This window comes from Haliotis rufescens, unplaced genomic scaffold (assembly GCF_023055435.1).
Source record: "Haliotis rufescens isolate VD_foot unplaced genomic scaffold, xgHalRufe1.0.p SCAF_5, whole genome shotgun sequence".
NCBI lineage: Eukaryota > Metazoa > Mollusca > Gastropoda > Lepetellida > Haliotidae > Haliotis > Haliotis rufescens.
This window is the reverse complement of record NW_025964223.1, coordinates 13,184,410-13,207,382: the sequence shown is the minus strand read 5'-3', so window position 1 is coordinate 13,207,382 and position 22,973 is coordinate 13,184,410. Positions and strand designations below refer to the sequence as shown.

At 41.8% G+C, this 22,973-nt stretch overlaps 1 protein-coding gene across 1 annotated transcript; it reads left to right on the top strand.

The window, feature by feature from the left end:
- The first annotated feature begins 3,062 nt into the window (after nucleotides 1-3,062).
- On the top strand, nucleotides 3,063-9,002 carry LOC125373472 (C-type lectin lectoxin-Lio3-like). The gene is made up of 3 exons (XM_048384568.1): nucleotides 3,063-3,317; nucleotides 4,554-4,766; nucleotides 7,689-9,002. The coding sequence occupies exons 1-3, from the start codon at nucleotides 3,089-3,091 to the stop codon at nucleotides 7,904-7,906; spliced, it is 660 nt and encodes a 219-aa protein (XP_048240525.1). The 5' UTR covers nucleotides 3,063-3,088; the 3' UTR covers nucleotides 7,907-9,002.
- Nucleotides 9,003-22,973: the final 13,971 nt, after the last annotated feature.

The following is a 22,973-nucleotide window of genomic DNA, read 5'->3' as shown; positions in this document are numbered from 1 at the left end:
GCGCCCGAACGCACCCGAAACTTTGCTGCCAATAATCGAACTTTTTTGGAACCCAGACCAAGCGCCGAACGCACCCGAAACTTTGCATGTGGACTACGCAATTCCTCCGTGCATTTGGATAGAGGGTTATGCTTGATGTTTGACACTTCAGTGGCAGGTCGTCAAATCGCTCTTTCACAATGGTATTATTGATTTTCATTACCCACAGTAATACTCTTTCTTTATTTGCATGTTTCCAACTGGTACAACTCAGCCAGAAGTAGCCAATATCTTTAATGTGTCTCAGTCTGTGATTTGCGGACTTTGGAAAAGGTTTCATGCACACAGAGTGTAAATGATCGCCCCAGCACAAGACAAGTCAAGGTCCGATTAATCAGAAACCTGGCTTTATGAAACCGAGCCCAAAGAGCCAATTGCTGTTCACTCCCACCAGGCCGCCGGAGTTCACCTTACTGACAAGACACCAGTGATGTTAAGAGGTTTTAACTTAGGGAATCGCCGATGGTGTTCACTGACCAGGAAATCCTGGTCATTCCACCACAATGCCCCGGGCATTCGGAAGGTTTTACAGTCGAATTTAATAAAATGGCAATTTGATGTGAACACAACGTTGATTTTTGATTGGTTAAAAGTCACAATCTTTGTCCAGTGAATATTTTTGACGTGAACTGAACCTACAACCTCACATATCGTGTTTAGTTTTGTAACCCTCTCTTCCTGCAGAGCCTCCCGGGCAGGTGATGAAATGGTGTTCGATTTTGCATGTCATGGCTTCAGTTTTGTGCACGCTTTCATCCAATTCCTTTTATACCGCGACGCATTGTATTGTTTTACTAGAAGGTATCCCGACGTTATTCTTTCTGGTAATGCAATCTCATTAAAATCAGACCTAAGTTCTCGCTCCCGTAATGGGATGTCCTCAGATCTTTGTTTAGCGATAGCGAGAACAAGAACTGATTTTAATGAGATTGCGTTTGAAATGACTTGATCAACAATGGGTTAAGCCCCCATTGTTTAAACATTCGTTTATACGTAAACGATAATAACCTCCTCCTCGGTCTTCTCTGAGAATGTAAGCCTGGGGAAGAGGCCCACAAATCATCTTTTGTTTTTGAATATCCCCTGCGTTTTCAGGAGAGTATATGATGCAGCGTTTTATTGAAAGTTCGGAAATCGGTAGTTCGGTTTTGTTTGCTTTACTCACCAGTTATATTGATCTTCCCTCATTGTTGCCATAGATGGTATCTCTCTTTGATATTGGCTGGAGACGGTTAGCGACTACGTGTGTCATTGTGTCGAGCCTATTTGGTCCGATGGTCATGGAGCTTATGTCGATCAGCTTCTCCGGCCTCAAAAACAGCTTCTCTACAGAAACTACTGGCCTTTTGAAACTTTAGAAAATGGCATCTTGACTCCACCATTGATGACACCTTTTTTTTATCAGGAAGTGGCAATTTGTTTAGAAACTTATTCGAAATTTGATTTTTGGGTATTATCCTGTAGTATCTGTTGTAGTTTTTTGTTTTGTTTGTTGTTTAACTCCGCACTCAGCAATATTCCAGCTATATGACGGCGGTCTGTAAATAATCAAGTCTGGACCGGACAATCCAGTGATTGATATCATGAGCATCGATCCACGCAATTGGGATATGATGACATGCATCAACCAGGTCCGCGAGGCTGACCACCCGATCCGATTAGTCGCATCTTACGACAAGCATCGTCGCCTTTTACGGCAAGCATGGGTTGCTGAAGACCTATTCTTCCCCGGATCTTCACGGGTCTCCCAGTGATAACACTTCGAGTTTTTTATTAATTAAATGGACAAGGTAGGCCCAATGCGTACATAGGAAATGTCTTATACAGAAGTGAAAACTTTGAAATATTGGTTTGAATATGTTCAAATTTATGGCTTTTTTCTTTCGTACGCTTGCAAGGATTTGGGACTTCCGAAATGGTCAGAATAGCGGTTGTCTATGACCCAACATAAATGTTTACCATATGTTTATGTTTTTCACATCTCCTAAGAAAATCAACTTGGGTCAACGACTTGTTCATGTTCATTTGCTCATTTAAAAAGGCTCCTTGCAACCTCTCAAATAACCTATCTATGAATTTCCTGTTGCTACAAACCCTGAACGTGTAATAGTTGATATGAACAAAGTGTAATTTACATTAATATAAACATATCTAACAACGAATAACTTTAAAATGATTTGTAAAGGGTTTTTTCCAAAAGGATAAATTCTGCATATTTCGACGTGCAAAAGGGACTCTTATTATACCGTGTCCTTATTAAATGAATAGTTTTGAATGTCCTCCTAATAATCTAGCAAGCATTAAGGTGCCGACCATTGGATATTCTGGGGGTGGCACCTTGTAAGAGGCGACTAATGGGATCGGGTGGTTAGGCTCGCGGACTTGGTTGATGCATGTCATCGTATCCCAATTGCGTGGATCGATGCTCATGATATTAATCACTGGTTTGTCCAGACTCGATTATTTACAGACCGCCGTCATATAGCTGGAATACTGATGACAAAACCATTAAGCCAACCTTTGCCCGGTAGTTTAAAATGGATGTTAAAACGAATATTAAGATGAATGTTAAAATGAATGTTAAGATGGATGTTAAAATGGATGTTAAGATGAATTTTAAGATGGATGTTAAAATGGATGTTAAAATGGATGTTAAGATGGATGTTAAAACGGATATTAAGATGAATGTTAAAATGAATGTTAAGATGGATGTTAAAATGGATGTTAAGATGAATGTTAAGATGGATGTTAAAATGGATGTTAAGATGAATGTTAAGATGGATGTTAAAATGGATGTTAATATGGATGTTACGATGAAAGTTAAAATGGATGTTAACATGGATGTTAAAATAAAAGCCATGGCACTGCATTGTAATACACGATTTTATAACCCGAGTATCAATTCTTTAAAGATGCAGGTCAATGGTCATTAAAATGATCACATACTAGCATTTCGGAGTCATCAGATACACTATATAACGTAACAGTTCAGATTTATCAAATTTTCATTGCAGATCCACAGAGTGAGTGCTAGTCGGTTACACGCAACATGGACGTGTTTCTCACGCTCTTCTTTACCAACCTCAGCCTTCCCTGCACCCCCATCACGACTGCCCCGACGGCCACATGGTGCGTCGTGCGCTGTCTCGACACCCCACCCTGCAACTCCGTCTTCTACCACGAGGCAAGTCAGCAGTGTTGTCCCACCACGGAGGTGTACACGCAGGACTCCTCATCACTGTTACCACGGGACGGGACGGACTACTTCATCCGCCCATGTTTGTAAATTTTCTCAGTATTTGATCATGGCATTGGGCGTACGAATGGCGCTTAACGCCGCTTTGAAATGTATCTACGTTATATCACGGCGGATTTGCTTCATGGTTGGTTGGTTGGTTGGTTTGTTGTTTAACGCCTCACTCAGCAATATTCCAGCTATATGACGGCGGTCTGTAAATAATCGAGTCTGGACCAGACAATCCTGTGATTAATATCATGAACATCGATCCACGCAATTGGGATCAATGACATGCATCAACCAAATCAGCGAGCCTGACCACCCGATCCCGTTAGTCGCCTTTTACGACAAGCATAGTCACCTTTTACGGCAAGCATGGGTTGCTGAAGACCTATTCTACCCCGGAATCTTCACGGGTGATTTGCTTCATGACGTAGGTGTGTATTACTATGGTGCAAGCCGTGGATATGATGAGGGTAAACCCAGGGTCACAATCGGAACAAATCGAAGCCATGGTGTACGGCTTTTGAACGTCATCCTGCACATCGGATTGCGGTGCTTAAATGGTACTAAGTCTACCTTGGCCCCGTTATTTCACATACGTTATGTTTGGTTATTTCTACGCTGCAGCAATAGTCCAGCTGTATTATGGCGGCTTGTAAATAAACCGCCCTGGCCGAGACATAATGAGCTTACAGGTGTCAAGCAGTCAATAAATAAAGTTCCATTCCATTCCAGTTCAGCGACCTGTGAAGATTTCGGTTAAAATTGGTCTTCAGCAACCCACGCTTGTCGTAAGAGGCGGCTAACGGGATAGGGTGGTAAGGCTCGCTGTCATGGTTCATGCATGTCATCGTGTCAAGCAGTCAATAAATATAGTTCCATTCCATTCCAGTTAATGCGACCTGTGAAGATTTCGGTTAAAATTGGTCTTCAACAACCCATGCTTGTCGTAAGAGGCGACTAACGGGATCGGGTGGTAAGGCTCGCTGTCTTGGTTCATGCATGTCATCGTGTCCCAATTGCGTAGATGGATGCTCATGATATTAATCACTGGATTGTCTGGTCCAGACTCGATTATTTACAGACCGCCGTCATATAGACCGCCGTAGATGGATGGTCATGTATCAGTCACTGGATTGTCTGGTCTAGACTTGACTTGACTATTTACTGATTAGTTTACTATGAATATGTGACATGTGCGATCCTTGTACTGTCGTCCTAGTTTTTATTGTGTAATGTGTACAGTATTAACTCACTCATTCGTTCCTTTCAGCTTTAATACCTGTGACACCTGTAATTAAGTGTCCCCCAGGAGCCACCTTGTTCACAACAGAGGCCGTTTGCGTTACCTTGACAACACCAAAACAGTCATGGCAGAATGCTGATAATGAATGCACTGGACAGTCATTCAATGGAATGGATTACCGAATGATAACTTTTAAAACTGAAGCTAAATACGAAGAAATCAAACAGTTTCTTGGGACAGGTAAACACTTAACACATGTTCATCAAGTACTGACAATATGAGGTGAGGTGAAATGGGGTTTAACGTCGCGTTCAAGATTATTGCACTTATATAGCGACGTGCATGTACGTGATGAAAATATTTCATCCAATCTAGCAGTGGAGAAATAGAAGGACTATACCAACTTGCTTCACTGCAAAGGTTACTAAAGGACGAAATAGTTTTATATCCCTGTCCAGCCTTATCTCGATTCTTTTGTTGCTAGATAACGTATTCATGTATATACAAACTAAGATATACGTACTGAATGCTTCACCTCTATATACTTCTCAGGCAGTACCCAGGTTAGAGGTGAGGTGAAATGGAGTTTAACGTCGCGTTCAAGATTATTGCACTTATATAGCGACGTGCATGCACGTGTGTGTGTGTGTGATGGCGATTTATAGCACTAGCCCACTGAGATACCATGCCGCAGTTTAACATGTATACCTCACTCAGACACAGTATACTGACTCCGAGCCGACCAGTCCTTGTTTTAGCCCCTTAATGCCGAGCGTCAGACAGGCTAACAACAAATACCATCTTTTAACGTCTTTTGGTATGACGCGGCCGGGGATCGAACCCCGGACCTTCCGCTCTCCGGGCGGACGCTCTACCTCTAGACCACGGAGGCGGTCACTGACAATATGAATACATGACACTTTGTTATGGATAACAGCTTCTTTATTCTTTGCAATTTTCTCGTTATAAAGAAGAAAAATGTTGTTATCCATAACAAAGTATCATGTATGATTCAAGTTCAACTTACAAATGCCTATCGCAGAGTTACTGACAATAGTTGTTCATTCCTCATTGTATGTACCTCTCGCGAGTTTGTCCTTGATTCTCACATACTTATCCATGCGTGATAAGTTGCAAACTTACACCCAGGCGCAAGAGTCTGTTTCCCTAAACGAGATACGACAATCGAATCAATTTAATATATTCTGGTTTACCTCTTTACATGAACCTCAAATTGGCATAAAAACTCACTCACACACTCCTCATTGTTGAGGATGCTTATCCCCTATTGGTTCGCCGGTTGCTGAGCCCTGTTAAGTGGTTTTCCGAATGCCGTAGTGCAGTACGCTGGATGCTGAGCCTGTTAAGTGGTATTCCGAATGCCGTAGTGCAGTACGCCGGATGCTGAGCCCTGTTAAGTGGTATTCCGAATGCCGTAGTGCAGTACACCGGATGCTGAGCCTTTTAAGTTGTATTCCGAATGCCGTAGTGCAGTACACGTGATGCTGAGCCTTTTAAGTTGTATTCCGAATGCCGTAGTGCAGTACGCTTTATGCTGAGCCTGTTAAGTGGTATTCCGAATGCCGTAGTGCAGTACGCCGGATGCTGAGCCTGTTAAGTGGTATTCCGAATGCCGTAGTGCAGTACGCCGGATGCTGAGCCTTTTAAGTTGTATTCCGAATGCCGTAGTGCAGTACACGTGATGCTGAGCCTTTTAAGTTGTATTCCGAATGCCGTAGTGCAGTACGCTTTATGCTGAGCCTGTTAAGTGGTATTCCGAATGCCGTAGTGCAGTACGCCGGATGCTGAGCCTGTTAAGTGGTATTCCGAATGCCGTAGTGCAGTACGCCGGATGCTGAGTCTGTTAAGTGGTATTCCGAATGCCGTAGTGCAGTACGCTTTATGCTGAGCCTGTTTAGTAGTATTCCGAATGCCGTAGTGCAGTACGCTTTATGCTGAGCCTGTTAAGTGGTATTCCGAATGCCGTAGTGCAGTACGCTTTATGCTGAGCCTGTTAAATGGTATTCCGAATGCCGTAGTGCGGTACGCCGGATGCTGTGTCTGTTAAGTGGTATTCCGAATGCCCCGGGTGCAGTACGCTTTATTCTGAGCCTGTTAAGTTGTATTCCGAATGCCGCAATGCAGTACGCTGGATGCTGAGCCTGTTAAGTGGTATTCCGAATGCCGTAGTGCAGTACGCCGGATGCAATGGAATGTTTATCTGGGATAGCGCAATAAAACCGATATTAGTTCGAAACAGTCCAAGCACACACACACACACACACACACACACACACACACACACACACACACACGCACGCACGCACGCACGAACGCACGAACGCACACGCACACGCACACACGCACACACGTTCATTCATGCTACTATATAAGTGCAAAAAAAGACATTAAACTGCATTAAATCTCACCATTAAGTGTTCTTGTTATCACTATGAAGTTGAGAGTTTAGCCATGGGAAACAAGCATTTTACCGACAGGCTATGAAACTCGACTGGGGTGTTTGACAATCGAACTTGATATCTCTTTTACAATGGACTGTCCACTAACTAGATGTGACAAATATGTATACTACTCAAAACAAGTTAAACATCATCCGATTTCTTTTCATATTACAACCTGATTCTTTCATTCTTTCATATGACCACGTCTGCCCCAGTCGTTTAAGGCGCCGCGATTCGCTGTGCAGAGTTGCGTCCCCTGGGCACGCCGGAAACCTATGATTGTGGGTTCGAACCCAGGTTCGCCCCGATTATGTTTCTAGGTTTGTCAGCACCATACCCGTGCTCGTGGGTTTCACCGAAGTGGTAAACGTCTGAGACCTGCATCACTTTGGACTTTACTTCCCACATTAAGATGACACGCCGCGATATAACTGGAATACTGACAGTGTTAAAAGCGGCGTTGAACCCAACTCACTCACTCATATGACAAAAATTATTTGGACATGATACGTAAGATAAACCACAGACATTTGAAAATATCGGGTGGTCTTTAACTTTTTTGAGTAGTATATGTTCCGAACAGTTTCACTAGACATGTTGATCTTGCATTGGAAATGCTGGGAACTGCTCTGATCACAAAATGCTGTTTTTAACATTATATAGGTATTTAATCGCATGCATGCGTGTACTTATATTTCAGACGTCGAAGGGGTTTGGACCGGCCTGAAATACAAGGATGGAGATTGGAAGTGGTATGATGGAACCGTTGGTCAGTTTCAGCCATGGAATCCCAATGAACCAAATTTTCTAGACTCCGAACTGTGTGCCGTCATATACAGGCCTACACATTGGACTCTGCATAACAACTACTGTTATGTCGCCTGGAGTGTGATGTGCGAAGTTCCAGCTCGCATATAATGTGTGTGCCACGTCCGATCGATGACATTAGTTAATAAACTCCTTACCAAGATCATAAGCAATCTCTGCTAACAGATTCCGATTATATCACATTACATACTCGTAGAAAGATCACGTTAACGGGTGGGTGTATCTATTGTACATTGAACTACTAATGTACCTCACCCGCGATGAGCCGGAGTAGAAAAGGTCCTTAGCATCCCATGCTTGCCCACGCAACCCATTATTTACAGACCGCCGTCATATTGCTGGAATGTTCTGTTATTGTAACATTCTACTATTGTACTATTCTGTCACATTGTAACATTCTACTATTGTTCTATTCTGTCATATTGTAACATTCAACTTTTGTTCTATTCTGTCTTACGACAAGCATATTCGCCTTTTACGGCAAGCATGGGTTGCTGAAGACCTATTCTACCCCGGATTTTCACCGGCTTTAAACTCGATGTAAAAGCAGTGAAAGCTTCTGGTTGACTGGTTGTGTTTTGTTATTTATATTGCAAAAGTATATCTCCCTGCTTCAGCTAAAATGTTTGGGCTTCAGTTTTCCCACTGGGCCTACATTGTTTCAATGTTCTGGCCCTTAAAGCTCTCAGTTACTCTGCTGAGTTTCAGACACTGCATGGCTGCATGAGTGCGTGTAGGATGGCATGGCCATTTTAGCCAAGAGGGAATACCATCGGTGTGTTGGGTACGGATACGAAAGCCTCCAAGCAAGGAATTTGGGTAAATAATTTAGTTTCAACATAATTGGGACACAGCGTCAGCATCCTATCAGTATCTATTGATGTCTCTGAGGATAACGTGCACTCTAAGTACACAAGCAGTTAAAAGTTTGTTATACATATATATCTTACCATATTTGCGTTCTAATGGTCCCAGCAGTCGCAGCAGTCAAGGTAGGTGACAATAACGGGCTACATAAACGTGCACAAAAGATCGATCTTGCTCGAAGAAAAACCCCTAAAATACCATCACTGCTTAAAGACTTGACATTTGTCTCTGATAGGATTTAGACGCCATGTTGTCTAACTGTAGATAGGATTTGTAGTCTTAACAATCACTGGGGTGTGACCGTGTAGGCGGGATCTCATTAGGGTTTGTTTGTCTTCGCTGTTCAAACAGTGACAATATGCCTTTGTTATAAGCGACTGCATTGTGTATGTGCAGGAACATATCGCCTACAAATTTATCGCTTAGCCCATGAAAATCAAGCACTGAATGCATTACTATGTGTATGTCAATTGTCTTGATGAAATGATTCTGTGAATATGATTATGTCTTACCAATCTGTTGTTTTATTGAGGTTTTTTTTATTAGAATAATGAAAAGTAGGTTGACAGGATTTGTTCTTATCTCAAGAGGATGACTTTGCCGATGATGACTTTCATCTATGAACGTTAGGACTGATAGCAACAACTTAAATACTCTGCCTGTGTTAAGGGGCACAGAGTTCTATGTATGCATATTGACTATTGAATCACCATTTCCAAATATGAACAATTTGATGCTGATCATGAGCGATAACACTACTTTATAGGTGGTGCTTTGGAACCATCATCTGGTGTCTGAAATTGTTCTTTTCGTTCACACACCTGGAAACAAAGCACTGACTAAACTTAAAATAAATGAGATTTTAAAGTTTCATTTGTAAAATGTGAAAGGAAATGCCCATGTTCAATAAAGTGTTTCCATAAGGTTGAAAATTGTTTGATTTCCTGTAAACAACATCATCATAATCAACTAAAAACACATGTACCATTAAGCATGTAAAGAGGCAATTTTGTTGACTTATATGCTGTGAGTGACCTTATTTTCAAATTTCCTTATGAACAACTCTTTTCAGTAGAACATTTCATTTTTAGACAGAGGAATCCTCTGCTGATTAATTTGACGTATTGATCTTGTATTCGCCAACATGTTGATGCACTACAAATTTTTGGGCTTAGATAATGGCTGTCGACCCACAGCCTATGATTCCCATACCACGATTAATAATTTTACTTAAAGGTAGCATGCTTAACGTAAAAGGCAGCTATGCTTGTCGTTAGAGGCGACTAACGGGATCGGGTGGTCAGGCTCGTTGACTTGGTTGATGCATGTCATCGATTCCAATTGCGTGGATCGATGCTCATGATATCACTCACTGGACTGTCTGGTCCAGACTCGATTATTATCCAGACTCGATCACCGTCATATAGCTGGACTATTGTTGAGTGCTGCGTTAAACAACAAACAAACAAACATAAAATGTAGGCAAGGAACCAAAGACAAAGCAGAATGTTTGTGGGGTAGGAAAATGTGAAAATACATATAAATGTTTTTGAATGTTTACACTTTACGTTGAACCATTAATAGTATAGACGAAAATACACCAACTGATCTCAGTTTGATATTAAATGGAAAGAGGAATGTGAAAAAGTCAGTTTTGTACATATTTGTATTTTTTTATGTAATTCAACGAGTTTTGTGTAAACTTCATGTATAATATTATGTAAACTATTTGTGTAAACTGGTCACTTACCTTTCCATTGCTTTCCTGCCTACTGTTCTGTTCAAGGATAGTACAAGCTGTATAATCAATGGGGTGAATGCCTGGGAGAAGGTTTCCAAAGTTGGAGAAGTTGTAGCCAATCCTATTTACTTATTGTGAATAAATTATGTTTAATGATAAGCAATTTCACAAAATGGATAAAAAGAGATATGACTGAATCTGGTAGTTTGGGGATTCTGTCTGTGACAAGCCAAGAAAGACATGCATAATGCTCTTGATGTATTCCGTTTTGACAAATTCTCACACAGATGTTCATGAATATAAAAGGTTGAAATACTATTTTAAAGATGTTTGTAATAAGAAGAAAGATGATTATAAACAAAGTATAAAGATAAATGGGTGTCAATTAAATAAAGCGACAAAACTCCTTCCATATCCAATCAATCTCATTAAAATCAGACCTTAGTTCTCGCTACAGCTAAACAAAGATCTGAGGCCATCCCATTAGGGGTCACGTCAGTACGACCTTTCATCCGACCAATCAGAGCGTCGCTTACCAGATCGTGAAAGTGACAGTCGGAATCTGATTTCTAATCATGCAACCTCGAAAATTTTAACATGGGGTATTCCGAACGAAAGTTACGGGATTAACGACTAAATCCATACAATCTGGACCATCTATTAGCCATTCCAGAACACGTTTGTTCAGATTTCAAATTTAAAAGCGAGAATTTGTCAAAATATGTTTCGAAGCGTAGTCGCCAATTTGAAATTAGTGCCGTAAAGCACGAGAAAGCTTCGTTCTGATTGGCTAATGTCGACTTCTTGTCAGCTGTTCCATTTGTCGGTCAGGGTTCGCGAAAGGTCGGTCTGACATGACCCGTAATGGGATATCCTCAGATCTTTGTTTAGCGGTAGCGAGAACTAAGATCTGATTTTAATGAGATTGATATCCGATAGAAATCTCTGCATAAAGCACTGGCGATTGTACAATTCTGGATTTATCATGAGCACGTGTTTATAAATCACTATCAAATAGTAATGATACCAGGTGTTCGCGAAAAGGTGAGCGTATCCTGCCCCACCGGTCACACCCGTCACAAGCACATGCAAAGGCAAGACAATTATTCACCTGGAAAAGCATGGGATCATATGGTACAAGTCAAAATAAGGAATTGCATCGGACATCATTTTTGTCACTGATGCGTCAAAATTGGAAATGTCCTTCACATGTCTACCATTAAACCTTTTGAAAGCTTAACTGAGGCCTTGAATGTTGTAACCTTGATCAAACAACTTCTGAGCAGGAGTCGTATGATTCCTTGAAATCTTGGTAGAAAGAGCATGCTCGATTGTACCTCAAAGGTTGTGAAATGTCAACACCAAAGGCTGGAGCCGCTGGAATATTGGTCGACATGAAGGGAAAGTTGACTATTGGAAAGTTGAAGTCCTCCCTCTTGTCATACAGTCTTGGAACACAATAAGCACACTAATGAACAGAAGAATTTGAGGAAAACTACAAACAGCATATCAGCAAATGATTGGCTTAAACACTTTGAAAAACTTGTTAAACAGCGAACAGGTGAGGTGAGTCGAAATTGGCTTTAAAGTCGCGCCCAAGATTATTACACTTATATAGCGACGTGCATGTACGTTTGTGTGTGTGGCTGCTTGTACTAGTCCGGACTGATGCCGATTTATAGTGCTAGCTCACTGAGATACCATGCCGCAGTTTAACATGAATACCCTACTCAGACACAGTATACTGACTCCGAGCCGACCAGTCCTTGTTTTAGCCCCTTTAAGCCGAACGCCAGACAGGATAACAACAAGTAGCATCTTTTAACGTCTTCTTATGACGCAGCTGGGGATCGAACCCCAGACCTTCCTCTCTCCGGGCGGACGCTCTATCTCTAGACCACGGAGGCGGTCTAAACAGCGAACAGATGTCCAGTACCATAATTGATGATACAGTGAAAGAAATTCTATTTCATGACAGTCAGTGTGCAAACTTTACATTAAAGAACATCATATTATCTCAATACATTACAAGTGGTAACTAGGTCCATTAAAGGAAGAGAAGAAATCGCCAGGCTGTGACGGCACAACATCAGAAATACTTTGTCGTACTGTTGATATAATCACTCCTATCCTTTTACGTCTCTTCAATAAATTCTTGACTCTGGACATTACCCTGATGGTTGGTGTAAAGCAATTATATGCGCGCTTCACAAAACAGGAACACCGGATGACATGAATAACGACAGAGGAATATCACTATTACCGGTGATCGGAAAAGTCTTCACCAAATACTGAATGAAAGGTTACAACAGTGGTCCCAAATGACAATAATAAATACATGAAAATCAAACAGGAATTAGAAAGGGACATACAACTGTATGCAAGACGTGTATGTATGAGTCGGGTGAACGAATGTATTGTTTTTTTAATTGACTTCTCTAAAGCTTTTGACACACACACACGTGCACACACACACGTGCACACACACACACGTGCACACACACACACACACACACACACACACACACACACACACACACACACACACACACACACACACACACACACACACACACACACGCGCGCGCGCACACACACACACACACACACACACACACACACTAGTTCGAGACTAGTTCGAAATGCCATGACTCACAGTCGAACAACGTGAACGAGCCTTGGGTATGGTACAGATGGGAGCCACCCACGCCCATATTGCACGAACCTTCGGTTGCTTCCGTGTTGCCGTTACCAACTTAATGGAATGTGTCAGACAGACAGGGCGGACCGCTGACAGGCCAAGAACAGGCAGACCCAGGGTGACCACGCCCCATGATGACCCGTACTTGCGTACCTTGCACCTCCGAAATCGCTTCCTGACAGTGACGTCATCGGCGACAAATGCCTTAGGTCACAGGGTTAGTCGACAGACAGTGGCCAGGAGACTCATGGCTAATGGAATCAGGGCTTTTAGACCATACAGAGGACAGCTATTGACAGCGCAACATCGTCGTCTGCGATTGAGAAGGGCCCGGACTGTACGACGTTGGCAACGACGTGACTGGCAGAGGGTTGTCTTCACTGACGAAAGTCGATTCTGTATGTTTAGGGCTGATGGAAGACAACGTGTTTACCGCCGAAGGGGTGAACGAACGGCGGCGCGTTGCGTGCAGGAGGTCGAACCATATGGTGGAGGGAGTGTCATGGTGTGGGGAGGGATCTGTGGGCAGGAGAGGACACCGCTGGTCATCGTTGACGGAAACTTGACAGCTTAGCGTTACATGTATAACATTCTTCGTCCAGCTGTCCTATCATTTCTCCAACAGCAGCCACGACATGACAACGCTAGAGCCCATACACCCAGAATTGTCATTAACTTCCTCGCAGCCAACAACGTCAACGACCTGCCGTGGCCTGCACGCTCACCCGACATGTCCCCCATAGAACTCATCTGGGACTTGATGGATCGTCGTGTTCGGCAACGACCACACTCTCCAGCCAACCGGCAAGAACTGATCTTGGCCCTCCTTCTGTGCGTCGAAGAGTTTTTGCGTGTATTAAGGCATTTGGTGGTCACACACGCTACTAAAGACTTGTTATTGAACGTGTTCAGTGTTGATTATGTTGATATATTGATCTTCTCAATACACTTTACTTCATGCATGTATGTTTTGTTGTTTTTGAGCAAGAGTGATTTCAAACTCTGGTAAAGTTTCTTTTGGACGTCAGTTTAGTTCGAGGTACCTGAAGTGCAACCCGTGAAAATCCGGGGTAGAATATGTCTTCAGCAACCCATGCTTTGCTTGTCGTAAGAGCTGACTAACAGGCTCGGGTGGTCAGGCTCGCTGACTTGGTTGATGCATGCCATCGTATACCAATTGCGTGTATCGATGCTCATGATGTCAATCACTGGATTGTCTGGTCTAGTCTCGATTATTTACAGATCGCCGTCATGTAGCTGGGATATTGCTGAGTGCGGCGTTAAAGAAGAAACCAAACCAAAAACCTGAAGTGCCGATATTAGACAATAGTGTCCATATGGAATCAAGGGTCACGGTCGGGTAGCGAATATGTGGCAGCCAGTACAGCTGACCCGCCTTGTGGGCGTCGCATGGATCTGAGTCAGACCAATGATCTTAGTTCTACTATGGATCTGAGTCCTAGAGTGGATCTAAATCTCAGGATTGATTTGAGTCCAACCATTGATCATAGTAATGAAATGAACATCAGTACTAACATGTCTCTCAGTACTCACAAGGATCTCAGTACTAACATGGATCTCAGTACTAACATAAATCGCAGTACTAACATGGATCTCAGTACTAACATGGATGTCAGTACTAACATGGATCTCAGCACTAACATGGATCTCAGTACTAACATGGATCTCAGTACTAACATGGATCTCGGTACTAACATGAATCTCAGTACTAACATGGATCTCAGTACTAACATGGATCTCGGTACTAACATGGATCTCAGCCATTACATGGATCTCAGTACCGCCATGGATCTAAGTCCGACCATGGATCCAAATCCCGCCATGAGCTGAGGTTTACTTTAGTCCCACCGGTAGTCTCATCATTCCCTATAGTCCGACCATGCCCTTTAGTCCTACCATGCCCTTTAGTCCCAACATGCCCTTGGTCCTAAACACAGGAAATAGTTTTGCTCGTAATTTACAGAATACGTTCTTTTGGATGTCGCGAAAATGAGATAAAATTAGTGGAAGCACATTCAGGGTAGAGCTTTGTTCAATGTAGAGTACTACCTTTTTATCGTTACAGAGATTTGCAACAAAAATTCCGACTGTTTACCTCTCTTCTAATATTTAGATCCCACACTGACAACATGTAATAAAATTCCGACTGTGTACCTCTCTTCTACTATTCGGATCCCACACTGACAACACGTAATAGTATTCCGACTGTTTACCTCTCTTCTACTATTCGGATCCCACACTGACAACACGTATTACAGTTCCGACTGTTTACCTCTCTTCTACTATTCGGATCCCACACTGACAACACGTAATAGTATTCCGACTGTTTACCTCTCTTCTACTATTCGGATCCCACACTGACAATACGTAATAGTATTCCGACTGTTTACCTCTCTTCTACTATTCGGATCCCACACTGACAACACGTAATAGTATTCCGACTGTTTACCTCTCTTCTACTATTCGGATCCCACACTGACAACACGTATTACAGTTCCGACTGTTTACCTCTCTTCTACTATTCGGATCCCACACTGACAACACGTAATAGTATTCCGACTGTTTACCTCTCTTCTACTATTCGGATCCCACACTGACAACACGTATTACAGTTCCGACTGTTTACCTCTCTTCTACTATTCGGATCCCACACTGACAACACGTAATAGTATTCCGACTGTTTACCTCTCTTCTACTATTCGGATCCCACACTGACAATACGTAATAGTATTCCGACTGTTTACCTCTCTTCTACTATTCGGATCCCACACTGACAACACGTAATAGTATTCCGACTGTTTACCTCTCTTCTACTATTCGGATCCCACACTGACAATACGTAATAGTATTCCGACTGTTTACCTCTCTTCTACTATTCGGATCCCACACTGACAACACGTAATAGTATTCCGACTGTTTACCTCTCTTCTACTATTCGGATCCCACACTGACAACACGTAATAGTATTCCGACTGTTTACCTCTCTTCTACTATTCGGATCCCACACTGACAATACGTAATAGTATTCCGACTGTTTACCTCTCTTCTACTATTCGGATCCCACACTGACAACACGTAATAGTATTCCGACTGTTTACCTCTCTTCTACTATTCGGATCCCACACTGACAACACGTATTACAGTTCCGACTGTTTACCTCTCTTCTACTATTCGGATCCCACACTGACAATACGTAATACATGTACACAGTCAGGGCGTTTGTCTCCATTTTCCCTCGCCAATGACATTTTGTAAATATCAGAAACATAGTGATTTTAATTGTATTACAATTACATTGAACAGCTGTTTACACATGTCAGGAAGGCTAACTAGTGTGAGCTAAAAATACAGTAAGTGAGATGTATTCAGCATTGATGTGAACAGTACTTTAGTCACAGCACGGTACATCCGCTAAATGCGGGGGAAAATCCCAAAGTGAAGCAAATCATCAGTCTAATACACTGTAAATGGAGACGGTTTAAGGTTTTGTCAATATTTGACAGCCACGAACAAAATCTCATTTGAAACCACGCGGTGTTTGGACATCTCGTGGACATCATTTTAAGTATAACGGATCATAGCCCTACAAAATGCTTTGAGACACATATCAGTAATTTCAATGGAACCATTAAACCTAAAGTGATATCTTTCTTATTGAGCTAAAGGCATGAAAGATCACAGTTTGGAGTACGTGTTTCCTAAACCAATAGTGATGTCATTCACCGAAATTGTATATAATCTGTTTTATAAAGCTAGCTTGATGCATTGTTCGCTCTGTTTAAACGTCGTCTTGCATTTGAAATATGTTTTTACAAACCTGTTTTAAATTCAAATACTAAACGCCGCAACATCCCAGCTATATGGCGACGGTCTGCAAATATTCGAGTCTGGACCAGACACACCAGTGATTGCCCTTAGGGGCAACGATACACGCTGTCCGGGTACGATGACATGCTGTCAACATAGCCTGACAAACCGATCCAGTCCCAAAATACCGCTCGTCTTGTATGCCATATTAACATTACATACCTGCATTGCCATTCGTAAGAAGTAGCACATACGCTAGTATCACAAATCCAGATAAAGCAATGAATCAGAAAATCAGAATGCCACTGTGGTACTAATTGCTACACGTCATCTTTTTAAAATGTTACAGATTCCCAGAATATGTAGTTTCTGCTCGGATTAGCAAAGTCAAAACAAGGTACTTGGCCAAGAAGTTTAACTTAAGCTTCAGTTATATCGATGGTCTAACCATATCGTTCAATAACCATCAAATAGCCAGTTCCCTTTCACTGATGTACCCACCTGAACTTGAAAGAAAGGGGATAAGTGAGACAGCCTCATCTGTTTCATATTTAGGTTTATGCATAAAGATTCAAGGTGACAAAACACTCTCCACAAGACTGTATGACAAGATGGACGACTTCAACTTTAAAATTGTCAACCTTCCCTTCATGTCGAGCAATATTCTAGCAGCTGCAGCCTGTGATGTTTACATTTCACAACTTTTGAGATACAATGGAGTATCCTCTTTCTGCCAAGATTTTATAGAACGTCATTCGACTTTTGCTCATAAGTTGTTTGGTCAAGGTTACAAAATTCAAGTTAAATCTTGCAAATAGTACTATGGTAGACATGTAGAGGACATTTCCAAATCCAAATTTGACGCATCAGTGAGTGAGTGAGTGAGTATGGTTTTACGCCGCTTTTAGCAATATTCCAGCAACATCACGGCGGGGGACACCAGAAATGGTCTTCACACATTGTACCCATGTCGGGAATCGAACCCGGGTCTTCGGCGTGACGAGCGAACGCTTTAACCACTAGGCTACCCGACCGCCCCGATGCATCAGTGACCAAAATGATGTCCGATGCAGTTCCCTATTTTGACTTGTACCATATGTTCCCGTTTTTTTTTCAGGTTAACAACTGAGACGCTCAACTTTTTGCGAACACCTGGTATCATGAGTATTTGAAAGTGATTCATGAACACATGATTATGATGTAGTCGGAATCGATTTTGGTTTATGCATGGCAAGGGTCCCTGTCGCTTTTATTTAGAACAAAATTGTTTATTATTTTTATGTAATATAAAAACGTAATTCAGTTTCACGCCATTAACAATGAGACATATTAAATTGCTACTCGTAGATATCCTTTTAAATTTTCATGTGTTTCATCCCTGTTGAGTCGAATATGCGACGCAATGGGAGCAATGGGAGACGCCCATTTTTGCCGTCCCCCGGGGTGATAATGCAGGACATGATGAAAGCCATACAGACATACTCACTCACCCACCTTTCAATTCATCAAATTTAACCTTAAGCTCACTCCAAGTGAGCACGTCGGCATGCATCGCTTTATCACATATAAATCTGATATTAGGATCAGTGAGACTATTTAAATGACCACCATTGAAGGAATTCTGACAAAACTCCACACTTGTCACTTTTAGATGAAATGATTTCCGGGCATCGACCGATCCGCGATTAGCCGTGAAAATACAGATTAATTTGAATTTGCGTCATTTGTTAGCATCGTGCCATTGGAACATTCTATTTTATTAGAGAATGAGGGGGCACGGGTGGCTCAGTCGTCTAAGGCGCCGATATTCGCTGTGCAGAGTTGCGTCCCTTGGGCACGCCAGAAACCTATGATTGTGGGTTCGAATCCCGGTTCGTCCCGATTATGTTTCTAGGTTTGTCAGCACCATACCCGTGCTCGTTGGTTTCACCGAAGTGGTAAACGTCTGAGACCTGCAACACTTCGGGCTTTCCTCCCACATTAAGCTGACACGCCGTGATATAACTGTAATACTGTTAAAAGCGGCGTTAAACCCAACGATCACATTCACTTACTATTAGAGAATGAGGGTCAAACGCAGTATAAGCTGTACCGGATAACAGTGAAAAGATAGTTTTAATAAAACTGTTTAAAGTCAAATAAGAATGCTGTGATCAACAAAGAGGTTCAGAGATGTCGAAACTTGTTTTAAAAAACAAAATACATTGTGTTCTGCACATATACATCCATGCTGTATATATCATCGTGATACATGTAAAATGGCTGCGTTATGCATAATATTTCCATTTCCAATATATAATAGGGGCTTTCGGATCGGGATTCTGTGAGCATGTATTCGAGGCACTGTAGTTGGACTCAAGCGTGCAGAGTTTCAGCCTAAAATGTATTGCATTTCAGAGGAGATGTCGAACATGTACACGTTATCGAGATGTGGACACCGCGCTGTAACATCAACTCACTTGACTTTCGAGTCTGGACCAGACAATCCAGTGAATGACATCATGCGCATCGATCAACGCAATTGGGATACAACGACATGAATCAACCAAGTCAGCGAGCCTGACCGCCCGATCCCGATAGTCGCATCTTACGACAAGCATAGTCGCTTTTTACGGCAAGCATGGTTGCTGAAGACCTATTCTACCCCGGATCTTCGCGGGTCTTATGTTTAGGAAACGGAATGCGACGGACGGACGGACGGACGAACCGCAGATTAAATGGATCGGGTGGTCAGGTTCGGTGCATGGGGTTACAATGAAATATGATATTTGTGCAGTATTCAGATTCCATTGAAGTGGCCTTGGGGTGTAATGTTCTTCTCGGCGGTGTCCACGACAACAAGTCTTGCTCCAGCATCTCTGCACGCGGTCTCCGCCGTAGTTATGTCCACCTTGTTATCACTGCGCTTGTAGCAGAGATTTGAGGGACGGTGGTAAATCCAGCCAGCTGATAATGGACATCCAGCTGAAAGAGCGTTTTATTTTACATTTAAAATTTAAAAAAGGAGACCAAACTCTCAAAGGCCTTTAAGTTCCCTATTGCACAAACTTTCATTAGAAACGACGTAATGAGTTTGTCATTATACCCATTAAACTGAAAACTTTATCACATCCAAATAAAATCGTTGTTGTCATCTCCCTTAAATCTAATTACACTTGACTTTTCTTGTGCAGAACTAAAACAATTCTCTTTTTTTTACATGAAACTTCTGCATACTTTTATGGAAGTTAAGCAATCACTTTGAGAACTGCAATAGCAGTGAATTTATTAATATCTGACGTCGCATCAGATAACCTGGATCAAGCATACGTGTGGGGTCATGGTGATGGCCCAAGGTCAGATTATGGACTGCATTCCTGATTTAAACTGCTTAGGTACTCATGCTTCAGTCGAATGCTTCATTTATCTTGTGTGCTTTTTCACTGATTTCACATTCAGAACCGATGTCTGGGTTAACCTTCTCTTTTAAAGTTTGGAAATCATCTCGTAACAAGAGGACGCCCTTGGGCTTAATCTAACCCCATTAGAATAGGTCCGCCCCGTTAGCCCGCATAAGAAAACAACAATTTTATTCCGATTGGTGAGTGAGTTGGGTTTAACGCCGCTTTTAACAGTATTACAGTTACAGTTATATCGCGACGTGTCAGCTTAATGTGGGAGGAAAGCCCGAAGTGATGCAGGTCTCAGACGTATACCACTTCGGTGAAACCAACGAGCATGGGTATGGTGCTGACAAACCTAGAAACATAATCGGGACGAACCGGGATTCGAACCCACAATCATAGGTTTCTGGCGTGCCCAAGGGACGCACCTCTGCTCAAGGAATCTCGGCGCCTTAGACGACTGAGCCACCCGTGGCCCCTATTCCGACTGGTACCAAGAAGACCTTTTTACTCTATGTTTACACTATAACATAAGATTTCTTCTACCATTCATAAATCTTTTTTTACTTTTTTTAGCCCTATCTCTACGTTTAGCGTTGTTGTTAGTCCAAATCCCGATTCACCTGTGTATGAAAACCTCTGGTAGTGTTCACAGCAATTTCTCTTTCTGTTGAATGATTTAGGAATAGTGAGACCAAAAAGAACTTTTATATTTCCCCTACTGTACGTATTTACCATTTGATAGAATAAAATTCCGTTGTATGCTTCAAACAGAAAATAGTGATTCTGATTATTGTGAACTGTACGTATTTACCATGATTTGATATGATAAAATTCCGTTGCATGTTTCAAACAGAAAATATTGATTGTGATTATTGTGAACTTTGAAATGTTTTCTTTTCACTTCAAGTTCTTATCTTAATTTACAATGTAGCCCGCTTGTGTTCGAAATTTTCAAGTTGACCTAGTTAATGGAAACAGATAAACACGACCTGACCTACTGCCATACACTTTAAGCAGGCTTATCACGAGGTCATCTATGAAGTTGAAAGTAAGCAAATGTTATGAAAGGCGAGGTCAACTCAAGGACATTTAGGCGACAAAACATTTCCTTTACTATAGGATATCATGTAAAGAGCAGAATCGATTGCACGATTCCGACTTTATCATAAGCATGTGTTCATGAATCACTATCAAATTTTCATCATATCAAGTATTCGCGAAAAGGTGAGCGTATCCTGTCCCATTGTAGCACTCACCACAAACACATGCAAAGGCAAGTCAATGTTTCATAAAAAAAACACGGAACATAATTGTGGTACAAGTCAAAATAGGTGAAAATCAGTGATGACACCAGGTGTTCTCGAAAAAGGAAAGCATGTCCTGGTCTAACGATAGCACCCGCATGTCCTGGTCTAACGATAGCACCCGCATGTCCTGGTCTAACGATAACCCGTATGTCCTGGTCTAACGGTAGCACCCGCATGTCCTGGTCTAACGATAACCCGCCACTCACAAAATTTGAAAGAGACATTTTCTTACTCATGTTGACTTATATATGCGTGACAAAAAGTGTGGTTAAAACAATGTTGTATGGCTGTTATTTTTGTGCCATGTGATGTCATGTTCATTACCGCCAGTAGAAAACGCAATGGCGACACATCCTCCAATAGATTTCAACCAATGTTCAACCTCCAATAGTTTTAAACTAGTGTCCAACATCCAATAGTACAGGAACGCATGCAGTTAAATCATCGTAGAATAGCCAAAACGCGACGCATTCCTTTTCAAATGAGTGATATCAAAATACAACACTTACAATTGTAAACAAGTAAAATAAAACAAACAACACAAAAGTAAGTATTCTAGACAGACAAGGACACAACTGTTCCATCAGGCAGAGTAACTGTCGAATCTTTCTTCTACGACACCGATGCTGATTTGGCAGCCATGTCTACAATTGGACCTTTTGAGTCTCCCGTTGTAGCAGGTACAGTTGCCATCGATTCCACAATATAACTTTTGGAAAGTGATGTGGCACATTTCAAGGACTTCCCACGGATAACACTGCAACTCGGCCCTCCATCTCAGCAGTTGTTCTCTCAAAACAAAGTGTAAAGAAGTAAATTTTCAATATTTTTTTCTGCATTTTTTATATTTAGAATTCGCCTATCAAGTACAAGAAATTCATACATACTAGTGTAGGACATCTTTAATAAACGTGGTTATTGATGGTACTTAGACACTGATTAAGGAAACCGAATATACGGTTCTCCCCCACAGAGACACTGCAACCAATGTAGCAGGAACACTTCACCGACAATCATCGCTCTCCATGAGCACATATACGGTATTCAAATGACATACAAACAGCAAATAAACAATAAAATCGTCACGCTATAAATTAAATTAATATATCTTACAACTAAATATATACAACAATGCAATTTGAACTGATACCAATCACATTGTTTTTCTAATTTAAAAACACTATAGACATTTTTGCTTTCAAATTGATATTGTTTCTATTAGTTCATATTATATATCTACCTTGTAGCAACAAATCGCTGTGGCCAGTTAGTTCTACCAGTAACTGTTCTTCGAGGCCGGACTAATAATCCTGGTCGCCGCCGTCGC